General features: G+C 38.7%; 1 protein-coding gene across 4 annotated transcripts in view; it reads right to left on the bottom strand.

The window, feature by feature from the left end:
• phldb1a (pleckstrin homology-like domain, family B, member 1a) overlaps nucleotides 1-16,221 on the bottom strand; it is a 68,894-nt gene that overhangs the window by 41,050 nt on the left and 11,623 nt on the right. For all 4 annotated transcript variants that reach the window (XM_066657316.1, XM_066657336.1, XM_066657325.1 and 1 more), the window contains exons 2-4: nucleotides 6,860-6,961; nucleotides 3,878-4,001; nucleotides 978-1,148 (exon numbers count right to left, since the gene is read on the bottom strand). In XM_066657316.1, the coding sequence (XP_066513413.1) occupies nucleotides 978-1,148; nucleotides 3,878-4,001; nucleotides 6,860-6,961 (397 nt within the window). The remainder of the gene's footprint in view (nucleotides 1-977; nucleotides 1,149-3,877; nucleotides 4,002-6,859; nucleotides 6,962-16,221) is intronic.

The raw sequence follows: 16,221 nt of genomic DNA, 5'->3' as shown, positions 1-16,221 counted from the left end.
TGTGCAGCCTTAAATAGCTGCAGAAAATATAGCAAGGTCAACTTCTTTTAAGGGAAGTTCAAACACACAACCATAACGTTGATATTTGGTGATACATGTTTTGTTACACTTGCTGAGGCAGAGATTGCTGTCTCATAAGTTTAAGGAGTAAGAAGACATATTAAATCAAAAACTGGCACGGTATGATTCAGATCAAAACTGACATAGAAGCAGTGATATTTCTCCTAGCAGTGTTTTCATCTGACTGAATCCATTGATTTAATGTCTGTATTGTAAGAACTGCCCCTTCTAGCGTAAAGTTTTGAATCATTGCAAGTGACCTAGTATGTTACCTGCCATCAAAATATTCAGGATTAAAAGGCACAGTGGTGTTATTTAGATAAAAGTCACATTCACATTCCTGTGCCGTCTGTTTAGTTACAGTTAATAAGTCATTTTTAATTCCAATCTTTTAGTTCTATCCTATCCAAAGCTTCAGATGGCCAAGAAATCACTGGGAATACAATTTGCCGTGATGGGGCTAATGATTGGACATTTTCATCATTTATCAGCTCTCTTTAGGTTCCATTCAAACTTTTCAGATTTTTCAATATAGCACTATTCAATAACTGTCTGTAATTCGGAGGAAACCCAGACTGACAAGGGAAGAATACAACAACTCCTCACAGACAGTCACCCAGAGCAGGACTTGAACCCACAACTCAGGAGCTGTGTGATAGTGACACTACTTGTTGCGCCACAATGCCGCCATATAGCACTACATACTGAAATTTTAATTTTCTACAAATCTTTAATAAAGTCTCCTAAAGACTGACACTTGCTGAATATGAAGTTCTCTGCAAGCTAATGTACTAAAGTACAAACATAAAATATTCATAAAAAGATGTTGCTTAACTTTTTTTTCATATCCTACATTTCTTGAGGCACTGTTTCACACATTTTTGCTGTTCTTTAGACCTTTCACATTAGAGGTGTACCTTGAGAGAGTCGTACAGGCTTGGTGACTGCAAGGCCGTCCATGGAGCAGAGGTTGCCGCAAGGGAAAAGTGTGATGATTCCTGCCTGGTTCTCAATGTAGCAATGCAGCGCAGTCACTCCTGGACCCTGGATATTAATGTCAGTGTTCCCATGACCCAGAGTTGTTTTCCCTATAGTCAGATACAACAAGTCATTAATTAGTCACTGAAATAATGTGTATATATTTATAGCCTTAACTTTAACTGACAAATTTTAAAATGTGAATCCTCCAAGAGATTAATGCTGCTATAAACCCATTCTGGGATCTATATATATTTACTCCATCTATTTTAATATATATAGCTTCATTCATGCTCATCAATTAGAAATACTTCTGAAACGCCTCTGCTTTTCTTCACAGTCTCTTTGCTTTCTAGTAATTACTTGCTGTGAATGGCATAAGACTAGCATATGAGTTTGACATTTTTTTTTCAATTCTCTACAAGCATTATCACTAAAACACTGTGGTATTTTAGAGAATGTCAGCAGATTGTTGGCTTGGCTCAGACAAGACTCTAGTCTTTTGTCTGACCCTCCACCATGCCCACCACATCTCTGTCTAGCTGGCTAGACTGACAGATGTGCAGAAAAAAGAAGTAAATCAGCTTCATTGTCCTAGAGACCATAGCGGCTGTGGGCATTAAGGCATTGCATACACTTTTTTATGGGCAAGTGTGCTCTGCATTTGATGTGAAAGAAGGTTTTAATTCACTTCCCCTTAATCCCTCAAAGTGGAAAGGCCTGCATAGGGACATAGAGTTCTCCAAATTGCCTCAAAATTATAACTAATCAAAATCATATTGGACACAGTATCACAGGAACAAAGGCATGAGTTAGCTGAAGGTCAGGTCATGAACTTCTCCTCTTCCATTAAAAGGGTGTATTAAATCACATACAAGCCCACTGATGGTATGCAATCATCTTAGTATTTCACACTCCGATACATATTCCAGTATATTTACCCAAAGCTAGCATCTAGGATATCAAGAAACTAGAATAGCACTTTAAAACTCAACAGGACTCAACTCACACCATTGTATAGTAATCATATCAGTTTTGGTAGAAATTTTTAGATCTATATTTTTTAATAAAGGTGAATTAAACTGATATTTCCAGTTTTTAATGGAACAAAATATATAGACACATTCCATATACATTATATATATTGCTTAAAAAGTAAAAAAAAAAATCCCAGAGTTTATTAAATTAATTGAAATTGAATAAGCTACATCTTCATGATCATGTGTTAATGTATTTTTCCACCCCTAACAAGACCTCTTTGGTTGGCCAATTAATAAGTGGGTCATATTTCTGCATGCAGTCATGTAATAAATTAGATGTATATAAAGTTCAATCTTGCCGATATAAAAAGGCAAGTCAGTTGAGTAGTGTACTACATTTGGCTCACTTGGGACTAGCTTCTGCATGCACGTTCCCATTCCCCTTCAGTGTCAGGGGAAGGAAAGTCCTCTATTTGTCATTCTGTGAGTGATGAGAATGTACAGTGCTGCTATGAATACAGCAAATGAGATGCCCTACCACTCAGCTAGTGGTAAACATGTATGTATGCTCACAACACACACACACACACACACACACACACACTTGCTCTCTGGTACCTTCCATCTCATTTCTATTTTGGCCTTGTGCCAAGACACGCTTCCAGAGAGAGTGGCGTCATTAGCAGTAATGGAACTGCGGTTTTTACAGGTAATATGAAGGTCCTGGCTGAATGCAACCAAACAATCAGTGACAATCAATCCCTTCCTAATGGAATGAGAATGCATTTCATATAATCTCTCATGTCCTAATCTACAGAGACCATTTCTGCTACAATAGATGATGTAATCTGATCTTCACACACACTGTGACCTATGTAGATATAAGTCATGAAGTGTGTTTATATAATACCTTTGTGGTTTTATTTACAAGTCATAGTTCATATTCACAATACTACTTTCCAGCATCTCTTACTGCCTTTGTTACTAGTCTTTTAAAGATTATATATCCTAAAGTTTGTGAACGTTTGTGAAAGTAATGAATGGATCCACTGTTCACTACTGCAAAGGACAGATAAATAGAAAGGGACACCCTAGATGAGCCACAAATTGGACTACGTTCACCATGCCCAATGACAATAATTTCCCCCAAATTTAGGCTCTGGAAGAGATTGAGCTCTGTTCCAAATTTGGGATGAGTTAAAAACTAAACCCATCACCAAACATGAGTATCCAATACTGTTTGGGTGGTAGTTTTCTCTGAGGTCCAGCTTGTTCTCCTGACTTTGTCGCATACATGTGGTTTGTGTGGGAAATAAAAAAGAAATGGATGCTTCCAAGACTTTTTGTCATGTTGTTTTTATAGTTGCTATGGGTGTTTTTTAGATAAATATAGCAAAACAAAATATGTGTTTATTGTAGATGTTTAAAACTGAAATGACTCTTAAAATTAAATACAAGTTGTACATTATTATATGATTCTTTACAGTTGATTGACTTTTCCGCCATGATGAAAAAAATGTTTACGTCACAACTCGGCCAGTGTGTGATGCACTGAAAATTTCAATGTATGCGATTTGAGCTTCCGAGGGTGTTCATGTAGTGCCTCCTGGTGGGGAACTTTTTTTTTCTCGTTTTTCAAATTTCCACGGCTTAGTATAGTCTTCCCAGAAAGACAGAGCCTGCTACTGAAGCAAACCATTGCAAACTCATTATTGATACCCTATTTTTCAGAAGAAATTTTGGATCAGCACATGTGCAAAACATTTAGTCATAGTGTATATAAATAATACATTTAATAATATACTTGATTATGTTTAATAATTTTCTTCAATTATTCAAATTATTAAGTAAGCATTTACCTTCTGGTAAGGGTAACAATGTGATGGCTGTGCTCAGGCGTCCACTTCCCAAACTGACCAAATGGGGACGTTCTGCTTGGACTTTAAGGGTCTTGCCAGTCTCAATCAGGTCCAGTGGAGTACTCTGGACAAGGCACAGAAAAAAACAGAGAAAATACATTCATGATCATAATAAGCTCTTATTTAATGAATATACATTAATTAATTCATTCTTTGTCTGTAACCGCTTATTCAGTTTAGGGTTGCGGTGGGTACGGAGCACACTCGGAATCACTGGGCACAAGGCAGGAACACATGCTGAAGGGGCACCAGTCATTCACAGGGCAACACACACTCACACATAGGGACACTTTTGAGTCGCCAATCCACCTACCAACATGTGTTTTTGGACTGTGGGAGGAAACCGGAGGAAACCCACGCGAACACAGACAGAAGACACCAAACTCCTCACAGACAGTCACCCGGAACGGGTCTCAAACCTCCAACCCCAGATCCCTGGAGCTGTGTGACAGTGACACTACTTGTTGTTCCACTGTGCCACCGCATTTAACAAATATGACCAGTAAAATACAGTAAGTGGATCATTACAAAAATCTGGAGTCATTTTATTTCATAAACTACGGCGACCTACTTCATGCGCACCAACATTCTTCGACCATTCAGTGTACAAACAGACACAGCCTGTGGCGCTGATCCCTCAGAGGCATAGGGCATCTTATATAGCCAACCTAGCACAGTAATCATGTCTACATTCAGTGTCCATTGACATCCAGTTACAACAGTGTCCAAAAGTGACCTTCCATTGTTTGGATGACTGCTCTCAGTGCTCCAAACAGGATTAGGCCTATTCAATTAGGGCCCTGGGGTAAAGCAGGGCTTGGCTAAAAGGCTAACGGGGCTAACTGAGTTTGGCTCCATTAGGTACAGCCACACACGGTGGGAGGTTAACAGGATTTAGCTTCCAAGATGAAAGGAAAAGGATCTGAGTCTACATGACTTGCAGAGTGGACAGAGTCAAAGTCAATGCCTGGGGTCTTCAAGGGCATGGCTAGCTTTATACTCATGTGTATAATATCAAAATCACTTTGTGAGTGATCAAGTGCCTGCAGGCCAGGTAAACCACATACCCAGTGGGGCTAAAGCTGAAGATGGCAAGAACATACCACCCACAAGGAGTAGGGTTTAAGTTCAGTAGCCATTAGGCAAAATGATTAAAATATAATGTCTTAGTCATAGACACTGTAGCTTTAATATTTAAACGTATTTAGGAAAAATGAGGTAAAGTGCATTTTAATAGTTTTAAACTGGAAACCTCTCCTCATAAGTATACCATCCAAGGAGAACCCCAGAGAAAGCAAGTGTACTCTGAGTGTGGTGTCAGAAAAACAAGTTCACAGTTTTGAGCTGGAAATATCCCCTCAGACTCCGTACCCCCTCTGAGAGAGAATGACTTGTCAGGCAGAATAAAAGCGCTGTCTGTGAGTTTAGTAATTTATTCCCTTCCACACTTGCAGTCAGTGAGTCAGTATCCTCTTAGAACCTTGAACTGTCATATAGTTTTTGAGAAATATAGTTCCACAAAAATTCAGAATTGCACAATTTCCTCCCTATACTAAATGTATTCGACTAGCCTCTTTGCTTTAGTAGAAGTAATTTGTATGTTTTCAGTTTTCAGGGTCCAATGGTTCCCAGAATTATAATATATATAATATAAAAAAAACATCTGAATCTAATAAAATTATAACCATTGGTTATGTTTATATTGTTGTTTTGAAGACTATACTTGATTGGATTTAGGAAATATTTTAACTTGAAAAAGGTTAAATTTGACTGAAAAAGATTAATAATGCTGAAATTGGAAACATATGACTCTAGGAATACAGAACCCTGCGAACACAAAACCTTGGGGACATAGGAGTCTGGGAGCATAGCACACTAGGAGCATAGATGCACACCCATTTGTTCCTGGAGCTAGAATATGGCTGTTTTTAACACTGTAATGATAATTTAACAAAAGAGCACCAGCCTTTTTGAATTATAGCCATACTTTTGTTCATTTCACAGATATAATTTGAGGTAAAAGGGAAATTGTGTGCAATTGCCAGTCTTTCAGTTCTTTTAACCACTACAAAAATAAATTACAACTACAAAATAAATGGCTCTAAGCAGGCTAACTCTCTTTTGTAAGCTGAAAGGCCATTGTGGTTTGTTTTAGCTCCCATATCTTCCCCTGTCATCTCCTAACACTGGTACCCTGTATAGTGTATAATTGCTTCTATTGTGAACTGACATTTCTTTCACCACTTGCATTGTTGCTGACTAACCACTGACCATGGTTAAGAGCCTAAAGTAGACTGTTTGTGTTGACTCTGGCTGGATTTATTGGTGTATTGTTGTAATCTGTCCTGAGTCACCTTTGTTTTGGAAATGTCCAATAAATAGGCAAGCTAAAGTAGTTCAGTGCTAGATTTGAAAAAGTATGTTAAGATGAGGACCTTAATACTGTTTTGCTCCGTTAATAGCTGACCATGTTCAAGGTCAGCCACTTCACTGAAAAACTGTTAAAGACTCTAAGAGTTAGTGTGGCACAAGTCTTATATATTATGTAACTTAACCAGGATTCAGACCAGTGTTTCCCAGCACTGATCCAGGAGGCCTACTATGCTGCTAATTTCAATGTTTTCCTGCATTGATACATCCATTTCATCTGAGCAGGGTGTTGTTAATGAGCTGATACTTTGGATCTCTTGTGCTGGATTTGCAGGACACTGTGTCTTCAGGACCAGGGATTTAGAAACATTGGTTGATTGATGGGCAGATAGCTAGCTAGCTAGATAAACTATCAAGCAGAGAAGATCTGATATTAGCTCTAGATTTGTAAAAGAATATCCTGCATCATTGTGCATTAATAATGCATATAAACATTAAAACAGCATACCTCATTTCCTTCTCCTGCAAAAACAGTGTATAACAAGTACCTACCTGAAGAACCTGATGGGTCTGGCGTCCCTGTTCAGGGACATTCCGGTTTACGCTATCCATGTTTTCGGGGTTTTCAGTCACTTCATCACAATCGTTAAGGTCCTGTTTCAAATAAAATATGGATAAAGAAATAGAGAATATAAGCAAGACTGTATTACAAATGCATACAAGCAATATCAGTGCAGTTGTAATATTTTCCTTGACACTGTCACAGGGTACACTTCTCTCACCAAAATCAGTGTTCAAAAACAAACAGGAATAATCTCATAGCCCATGGTCGACTATTTGCTTGTGTCTTCGTCTGTGATGATTCATTTTTATCTGAGCTCAATCAATCTGTTTAAGCACAAGCAGATTCTAGACCAAACAAGGATTTTGTTTTTTACTTTTCCAGGGTCATGTGCCACATCTGTAACATGTGGTCTACCAGTGACATTATTCAACACATTGCCCTCTACGGAAGAGAACATTTGTTTGAAGCACAGTTAGAATATCAGTCACAAGGCAGTTGCAGAATTTGCGATGAATTTACAATGAGGCATCATAAATATTTGAGATCTGTCCATTCAGAGATTAGAGATTTTTTTAATCTTTAATGTCTTTCTCATGTTTACTGGAGTATGCCTTTAACTGGCCTAATTACAATATTTTTAGGTATTCAGATCTTTGATGCTTTGATTTTTTATGGGTTTATTAGGACACATGGCACGCAGGTGGTGACTTGTTTTAGCCTGAGGCCCACACTAACACATCTAACACCCAGAGGAAAAATGACCAGCTGTTAGGATGAGCTGGAGCATGTAGTTTGGATACAACACTCAGCGTGAAGCAGTGTGACTCATCTCAGACACACATACTTGAACAGATGCTACTGATTAGCCACGGTGCAGACATATGCACATCAGAGCATAAACAGGCAGGTAGTGGGCATGGGGTCATAAGAACGTTCCGCAGACACATCAGGCATCTGAACCAATCACTGAGCTGGAATCCCGCCTGCTCTGTTTTCTCTGACTCATGTCTGGGATTGACACATAGGAAAATGATGTTTCCAGACAAATGAAATTCTGTACACATGCTGACCAATTTATTACAAACACAACTCATATGTCCTTTCACTGGCCACTATATAAATAACAAACTACCATAATGCACACTCATTGTCGATTTTCTGAGCTCCACTGACCATACAGATGCAGTTCTACAATTATATAATGTAGGCATTCTGTTTTTCTGCATACTTTGTTTGCCCACTTTTACCCTGTTCTTCAGTGGTCAAGAACTTAACAGGTTCTCCAAAGAGCAGGTATTATTTGGCTGATGAACCATGATGTGTGATGTGGTGGTGTAGTGTTAGCATGTGTTGCATTGACATGAGTTGGTCAGTGTGGGTTTTTAAACATTTTGTCCACTCACTGTCCACTCTATTAGACACTCCTACCTTGTTGGTTTACTATGTAGATGTAAAGTCAGTTTCATTTGTGGTCACAGGACGCTGTTTTTTGGATTTATTTTATTTTATTTATGTTTTTTTTATGGGCTATTCTCAGCCCAGCAGCGACACTGAGGTGTTTAAAAACTCAATCAGCATTGCTGTGCTGTCTAATTGTTTCACTACTGATCCAATTGGTCAAGTCTAAACGAGTGTGCTGTGTTTGGCAAAGTGAGAAAATGGTTCATTAATCTGAAGGTGACAACAGTTCAACTACTTCACTTTTCATTAATAGTAATCAGTGAAAATGATAATACTTTTTGTAACAGTGAATGTTACGATGTTAAATGTTAAAATGTTTCTGTTAGAATTGCTGTAGGAATGTGAGGCTTCGCTTTCCCACACAAGCAAAGGCAAGCCAGCTGCAGGATATGAATATCATTATCACACAAATCTCCATAAAAAACTGTGTCTCTACCTGTTCCACCTCATTCATAGTTTGCTGTAGGACACTGCTCAGGCCAGACAAACATTCAAAAGTTGAATATGAATGTTTGCAAATGATATTAAACCAATCCAGTTTCCTGCTCACGGGCACATATTTCATATGTATAGTGAATGTAATGGAAATATATATATATATATATATATATATATATATATATATATATATATATGCGTGTGTGTGTGTGTGTGTGTGTAAGTGTGTACACACGATTCACTTAGCACAGGTTTCAGGTCTGATGCAGCTTTTTTGCAAAACCCTCAGCATATGTTCACTGACAAAGAACACATTCTGCATCTGCACCATGTTGCACTTTGATCCTAAATGACAGACACAGTCCACAAATATTAAACTAACACACTGTAGTCACTTTTAACACACTCAGGTAAAAACTATGCACACATGACTTTTCAGGGACACTCATGTCAATGAGGGAAGCAGGGCATGTGCAACCTGTAAGCAGACTCACAGTGATGTGATTAGTATGTGATGTGATGTGATTGGTACCTGAAATATATAAATTCCTCTAAATAAAGCAATGTGACTGCATGAAATACAACCATGGATTATTAAAGGCAGCAACAGTGGAAGTCTAGCATAATTGATTAAATCCTGCAACACAAGTTGATACAGATGAAACAAACCATTAGAGCACAATTCAAAAAGAATAAAAGAGCTGTATGAAAGGTAGAGTTAAGCTACATTCTACTGTAGCATTTACAGTGTTTAAAGCAGCACATGCACACAGACATGAGGGCTGTCCTGCTGTGACAGAAATTAATTTTGGTGTATTTTTTCCCTATGTTTAGAGAATGTTTGAAGTGGAATCCATGGAAAGGCCATGAATGTATCTATGTGGAAGAAGCTAGGTTCAATATCATTAAGAATGAATGACTGAAACTGTGTACTGAAATACAATTTAATTTTATTGCAGTTCATGTGTTCTGTATACTAAGATGTTTTGTAGTATGCACATAAATACATGTTTTCATAAAGGCAGCAATATTCAGAAATTCAGAATAAATTAAAAATATATAAAAATAATGGTTCAGTCCTGGTATGCCAATCAATCAATCAATCAATCAATCAATCTATCTATCTATCTATCTATCTATCTATCTATCTATCTATCTATCTATCAGTAATGTGTGGCACTGAAAACTATATACTAGTTTTGAGTCAAGTCCTTGCTTATGCAAAACAAGTCAGCGTGTTTGTGACTGTAGTTGCCGTTTGGGTTTTGGGTTTTGAGAAAAGGGCAGGCGTTAGCAATTCAGAAAACTGTGATATGAATTTATATATAAACTTTTGAGTGGTAGTCTAGATTTATCCCTACCATTTCAATAGTAACCAGAGTCACCACAGAACTTCAAGACCATGATAAGAAGTTTCAGTCACAGTGTGTTTAATGTGGTCCTCTAATGGAATAGACAAGTATAACTGCAATAATTGTAAAGATACAGACACACACACCCACTCTCTGTGCAAGGTGGCTCTGCAGTGGCAATCTTATAATCAAGAGCTGGGTGGGAAGAAAGCCTGTGATTTGGTGAGATTGCTTATGCTGGTGTTCCAATTGCACACACACACTGACATTTTCACACAATATATGGAGTTAATTAAAATTTTTGAATTATAAATGAGTATGTATGTGATATGTTCTATATCTATCATATATAATTTTCCAAGTATATATATATATATATATATATATATATATATATATATATATATTGTCACAAATGTCATAGCTGTCCACATGAAGTAATCATTATTAGCATGTAATCTAATAATATGTGCCAGGTTTTAAAATTTCATTACAATTAATTTTTTTAAATTAATCAGTTACCTGGTTTACACAACAGGTGTACCAGGTGTATATTTTGTTACGGAAAAATGTACAAACACACACACACACACACACACACACACAGAATTTGGCAGAGCTCCTTGGCGGGGCGATGGCTCATGTGGCTAAACGGAGTGCCATGTCTCTGAAACGTATCATTAAGTCTGCAGTTATGCCACTGTGTCCTGGCCCAAGCAGCAGAAAATAGCCTCAGCCCAACCACACAGCACTCCACAGGTCTCCTCTTACAGGGGTTATAATCATACACACACACACACACACACACACACACAGCACTTCAGTACATTAGTGTTACACAGAAAACCACAATGGGAAAATATAGCTAATGCAGCTCTACAGGCAGAACGTGGCATAAGGAATACCAGACAAAAAAGAAGCAAGAGATGAATATGAACCAGTAGACAACTATGACAATCATGCAAGGCCAAAACACAGTTAAAAATAGCTCTGGACATTATGTTCATGACATCAATCCAACCTAATTCTGAAACCTTAATTTAAATATAAATAGTTGCCATTCAAAGCTAAAGCCAATAAACTTAACTTTATTTAAATTCAGTTAACACTAGCATTCAATTGGTTCATAGTCTCAAGCCAATATCAACAAGGTTATAAGGCTCCCAGCAACACTGGACAATACAGGAAGTTGTTTACTCACCATCTTCTCTTCTCCAAAGCTGTCCAAATACTAATCCATCACCATGTATCCTAATATGGTCTGAGTGTAAATGTTATGTGCTGTGTTTATGTTTGATCCTGTTTGTTACTGTGTCTTCTTCATCCATGTCTCTGACTAAACACTCCTAAACAACTCTGGAGCTACAGGGAGCAGAGTTACCACTACTGTCACCACAGCTGGGAGGAGAGAGAGAGAGTGAGAGAGAGAGTGAGAGAGAGAGAGAGAGAGAGAGAGAGAGAGAGAGAGAGAGAGAGAGAGAGAGAGAGAGAGAGACTAAATAAGAAAAGGAAGTGAAGAGAACAGAAGAGAAGAAAAACTTTTCTCTTGCTTGTTTCTAAATGCTAATTTGCATCCCACAGATTTGCAGCAGACTGAGAAAATCCCTCAATTTGTTGATGCATTCCAAAAGTGGAAAGATCTACTGCATAACATCTTTTTTTTTTGTCAAATTTTTTTTGTCATTAGTTTGTAGTGAATACAGAAGGAAAGCAGATATTGCTAGCAATATGAACTGAAAGCTGAATATCGCAGGTACAGTACTGTGTCTGTCAGGGTGCTGTGAAGTATTTGTCATGTTCTCCCAGTGTCTGCATGGGTTTCCTCAGGATGCTCTAGTTTCCTGACAATCCCAAAACATGTTTTTAGGGGACTGACTAAAATTGTCCACAGGTGTGTGTGGGAGCGACTGGATGAGTGTGTGATGCTATGTGTTGGATGGGTGAGCCTTCCTATCATAATCCCACTGATTATGATTAGGATCACATCCACCACAACCCTGATCAGAAACGAGCAGTACAAGATTAGATGTCTTAACACAATGAGACTTTTTTCACTAGCTGAAAGGATAAAAACCTGTCTGGCATTCAAATGGCATTCATTTGGGGGATTTATCTCAGATCGATGACTGACATAGAGTCATATACAATCGCTGTGTTGAATTTATAGTACAGTATATAGGCTAAAACACACTTTAAAATAAAGCCTCTAAAGAATTATTTTTGCTAAAAACATTTAAACGAATGCTTCACACTCACAGTACTCTTAAACAAACAGGGTTCATTTATTCATTGTCTGAAGCCGCTTTTCCAGTTCAGGGTCACGGTTGGTCTGGAATCATTGGCGCAAGGCAGGAACACACCCTGGAGGGGGCACCAGTCCTTCACAGGGCAACACAAACACATTCACACGTATGGAAATTTTTATTTTTTTTTTGAGTCATCAATCCACGACCAACGTGTGTGTTTGTATTGTGGAAGGAAACCGGAGAAAACACTATAGAACACGCTACACTCCTCACAGACAGTCATTCGGAGCAGGACTTGAACCCACAACCTCCATGGCCCTGGAGCTGTGTGACTGCTGCCCAACTGGGTTCATTATGGAACCAAAAGTGGTTCTTCTATGGCACTGCTGAAAGAACAATTTGTAGCACCATTAGATTTAATACATCTGAAAAATCAGGACTGGTTGATATCAGAGATTCCCAGTGGTTTCACAAAATGTGTACAGTACATGCATAATGGGTACTGTAAGAAAAGTTATGAAAGAAAATATTGACAAATTACTACCAAATTCATTCGTTCATTATCTGTAACCGCTTATCCAGTTCAGGGTCGCGGTGGGTCCAGAGCCTACCTGGAATCATTGGGCGCAAGGTGGGAATACACCCTGGAGGGGGCGCCAGTCCTTCACAGGGCCTACCAAATTCATCTTAGGAATATCATAATGCACTACAAAATAATAAATAACATGACAAATAACAAATGTAACACTACTTTCAGGCTGGAATGCACTTTTAATCTTGTAAAGACAGGGAGAAGCAAAGGTGCATTCTAAATTTTGATCTCCTGGTTGACAAAACAAACAAGTGTTATTGAGACCATAAGCGTATTATTGGCAGATTAGCTGTAACAGGTCGAGCCATCACTGTTCCTCTGGGATTTGGATAAATGTGAGCCCATTCATTCTGTTTTAATGTAGGTGGAGGTGGAGAGTTGGAAACAGTCTTGATATTCCACTTGGAATTACACTCACTTCCTGTTCCTCCATCACTCCGACAAAACACTGTGGTGTTTTCCGAGCCGGCCTTAAAGCAGCTGCGGAAAGTGTTGGTCTGTGCTCTCTGGATGAGTCATTTTAAAGACTGGAGTGTACATTAATGAATGACTCATTTTATAGAGAGAAACAATAGGCCTCCTAAGGATTCCCCCACACACATGGCACAGTCACCGAGGAGCTGTGGAACAAGCAGTTCATGGGATTCCGAGCAACACATACACACCAAACAGTCTGTTGATAAAGTTGAACCAAGGTTACATGGCCAAAGATGAAGGCCAAACTGGGAAGAGGACATGGGAAAAATCACAAAAGTCACAAGGCACTCTCTCAGGAAATGAGCACAACACTCTGATAGAGAGAAGACGAAAAAGCAACAGGAAAAAAGACTATCAATATTATGGATTTTTCCGTTGAACTTTGCCAGCAAATCCAGAGAGTGTGTGTGAGACAGATCTAAAAAAAAAAGCCCAAACAAATAGAAATGGAGGCAAAAACAAAGTAAAGCAGAAACCAAGCAACCACAGCTGGATCTGAAGATGGTTCTTCCGGTCCTGCCTCCAGAGCAGGCGGTGTTTCCTGTGGGTTGACCCCCAGACCAAGCAAATCTCATGAGGAAAAACACAGTTCCACAGTCTGCATTTTTTTCCTCTGGAAGGCTCTCGCTAATGTCAACAATCCAAGAATGTTCAAAACAAGAACATTTTGTAAGGGTATTTTATTAAGCTGCTACAGATTAAAATCAATGAGCATAGTTGTCCACACTCAGTAAGATGGCACTTCAAACTCCATCATTCAGCATGATTAACAGAATTAAAGTGACAATAGGTAAGATTTTGTGTTTTTATTTCCTCCTGGGCTCACCCTATAGTTGTGGAACGTAATACACTTTTACAGCACCGTCCTGAAATCAATGGGGGAGGGAGATGCTGAGCCAGGAGTGGCAACAACGGAGGCTACTCAAAATCATCACAATGATATGGAAGCTGTAAATGTAAGGTAAAAACACTACTTAGTGTTAGTTTAACAGAACTGCCAATTAGTGTTCTTCCCCAAATGCCACAACCGCATTCTAAATGCTCCACATGGAAACGCCTATAGTTTGACAATAAATAAAAAAAATTTAACAAATAATTTACTGGCTCAGGATAAGATATCAGGTATGTCATCTTTGGGTGGGCATTTGGTTTATCTGGGTGGGCCACATGTTTTAAAGGGGAGCAGGGTTTCAGTGTGTCAGCCAAAGCAGTGGGGGCAGTACATATTGATGGACAACAACAACAACAATAATTTTGAATAAGCAGATTCCTCTGGGTGGGCAGATGATTACTCTAGGAGAGCAATGACCAACCCAGCCCACCCATAGACACACCCCTTTTAGATATGCCTGCACTCTCTAAGTAATGCTTGACTCATGATTTACTAGCTGACCCACAAGTTTTTCAGCTTTTTCAGCACTTTTCCAGCCATCAGCTCTTTCATTATAGTATCAGCTTAAAGCAAGGAGTTGTCATAAAGTGCACCCGCAGCTCCCTTTACACACAAATGTGCATCTGCATACGTGGCTTAAATATTTTTCACTACTCAGACCAAGAGAGAGTTGGTATGTGTTTGTGTGAGAGATGGGACTGGGGCTACTTCTCTGGCACTGTGGTATGAGTCAAAATGTTCTGTCTGTCTGGCCAAGACAGCCCAGGGGTTTCCAGCATCATCTGGTTTTTGGTTCGATTAAGACTTTTTTCCCTTTAAATACACACAGACAACAAACTGACTGTTAAAGTTACTATCTACTATAACATTAGCTTTCAAATGTTTTCATTGGAAAGATGATGCATAATTGGCACTGAGAGATATTTTATTTTGGGTTTAGGGAATATGGAATTCCTTCTGGGTCCTGAGACACACCTGTGCACACACAAACACACACTTTATTCCAGCTAAGTTAAGACTGGAGTCCAAAGTTTTAAAACTCCATGTTTTAGTCCCAAGTCTCATTTATTTTTCATACACTCCCAACAATTGGTCCAAGCAATTAAAAATATTTTGGCTGAAAAAGAATTTTTGCAATTAACAACTGTGTTGATATTCCCAGATGAGTAGAATATTTCTATTGTCCCATTCATTGTAAATTTGGCATAGTGTACAAGGCATCTCATAGTTGTAAATCATGTAAAAAATGGATTTGTTAGTTTTTGCATGTTGATACACAGTGCTGACAGCTGCCCTGTCAGATGTGGATGAGGGACATCATTTTTAATCCGTGCTAATTTTGAATGATTTTGTCACTAAAAGAAAGAGGAATTTGCTCCCATGGTGCACTGGTCCACCTTTATTCTCCCAGCTGGAGCAATAAGGCATCCATTAGTACATCCTCTACCTGGAGCAAGGAATCTAGATGCTGGAGTTAATGCAGTATGACTCAAGCCCAAGCTCAGAACTTAAGGCCACTTTTCCATTTAAACAGATCCACATGCAAGTGTACAAACACCATTCCATCAAGACCTGGTTCCAATTCTGTGTTCTCTAAAGGCAGGATTCAAAAATTTGCGACAACAGACAAGTGAAGCAACATGGACCCCCTGGCTAGGAAAATAACATGCATAAGGACTGGCCTGGGAACAGATGAAAAGTTGGAAATTGCTGAATATCAGTTGGAAAGAAGAATTCAATGTGAAAAGTGTGGGAACATGAAAAACTAACTGTGCCTGAGGCCTACATCTTTTCTCTCTCTCTTTTTTTTTTGGTTTGTGTCCTAAAGCTGGGCTAATTGGAGGGAAATCCACAGAGGAAATTTGAGCTCTCACCTGAAAGAGAAGAATGC

This window comes from Hoplias malabaricus, chromosome 2 (genome assembly GCF_029633855.1).
Source record: "Hoplias malabaricus isolate fHopMal1 chromosome 2, fHopMal1.hap1, whole genome shotgun sequence".
Lineage (NCBI taxonomy): Eukaryota > Metazoa > Chordata > Actinopteri > Characiformes > Erythrinidae > Hoplias > Hoplias malabaricus.
Note: the sequence above shows the minus strand (reverse complement) of the source record. Positions and strands in the feature narration are given on the sequence as shown.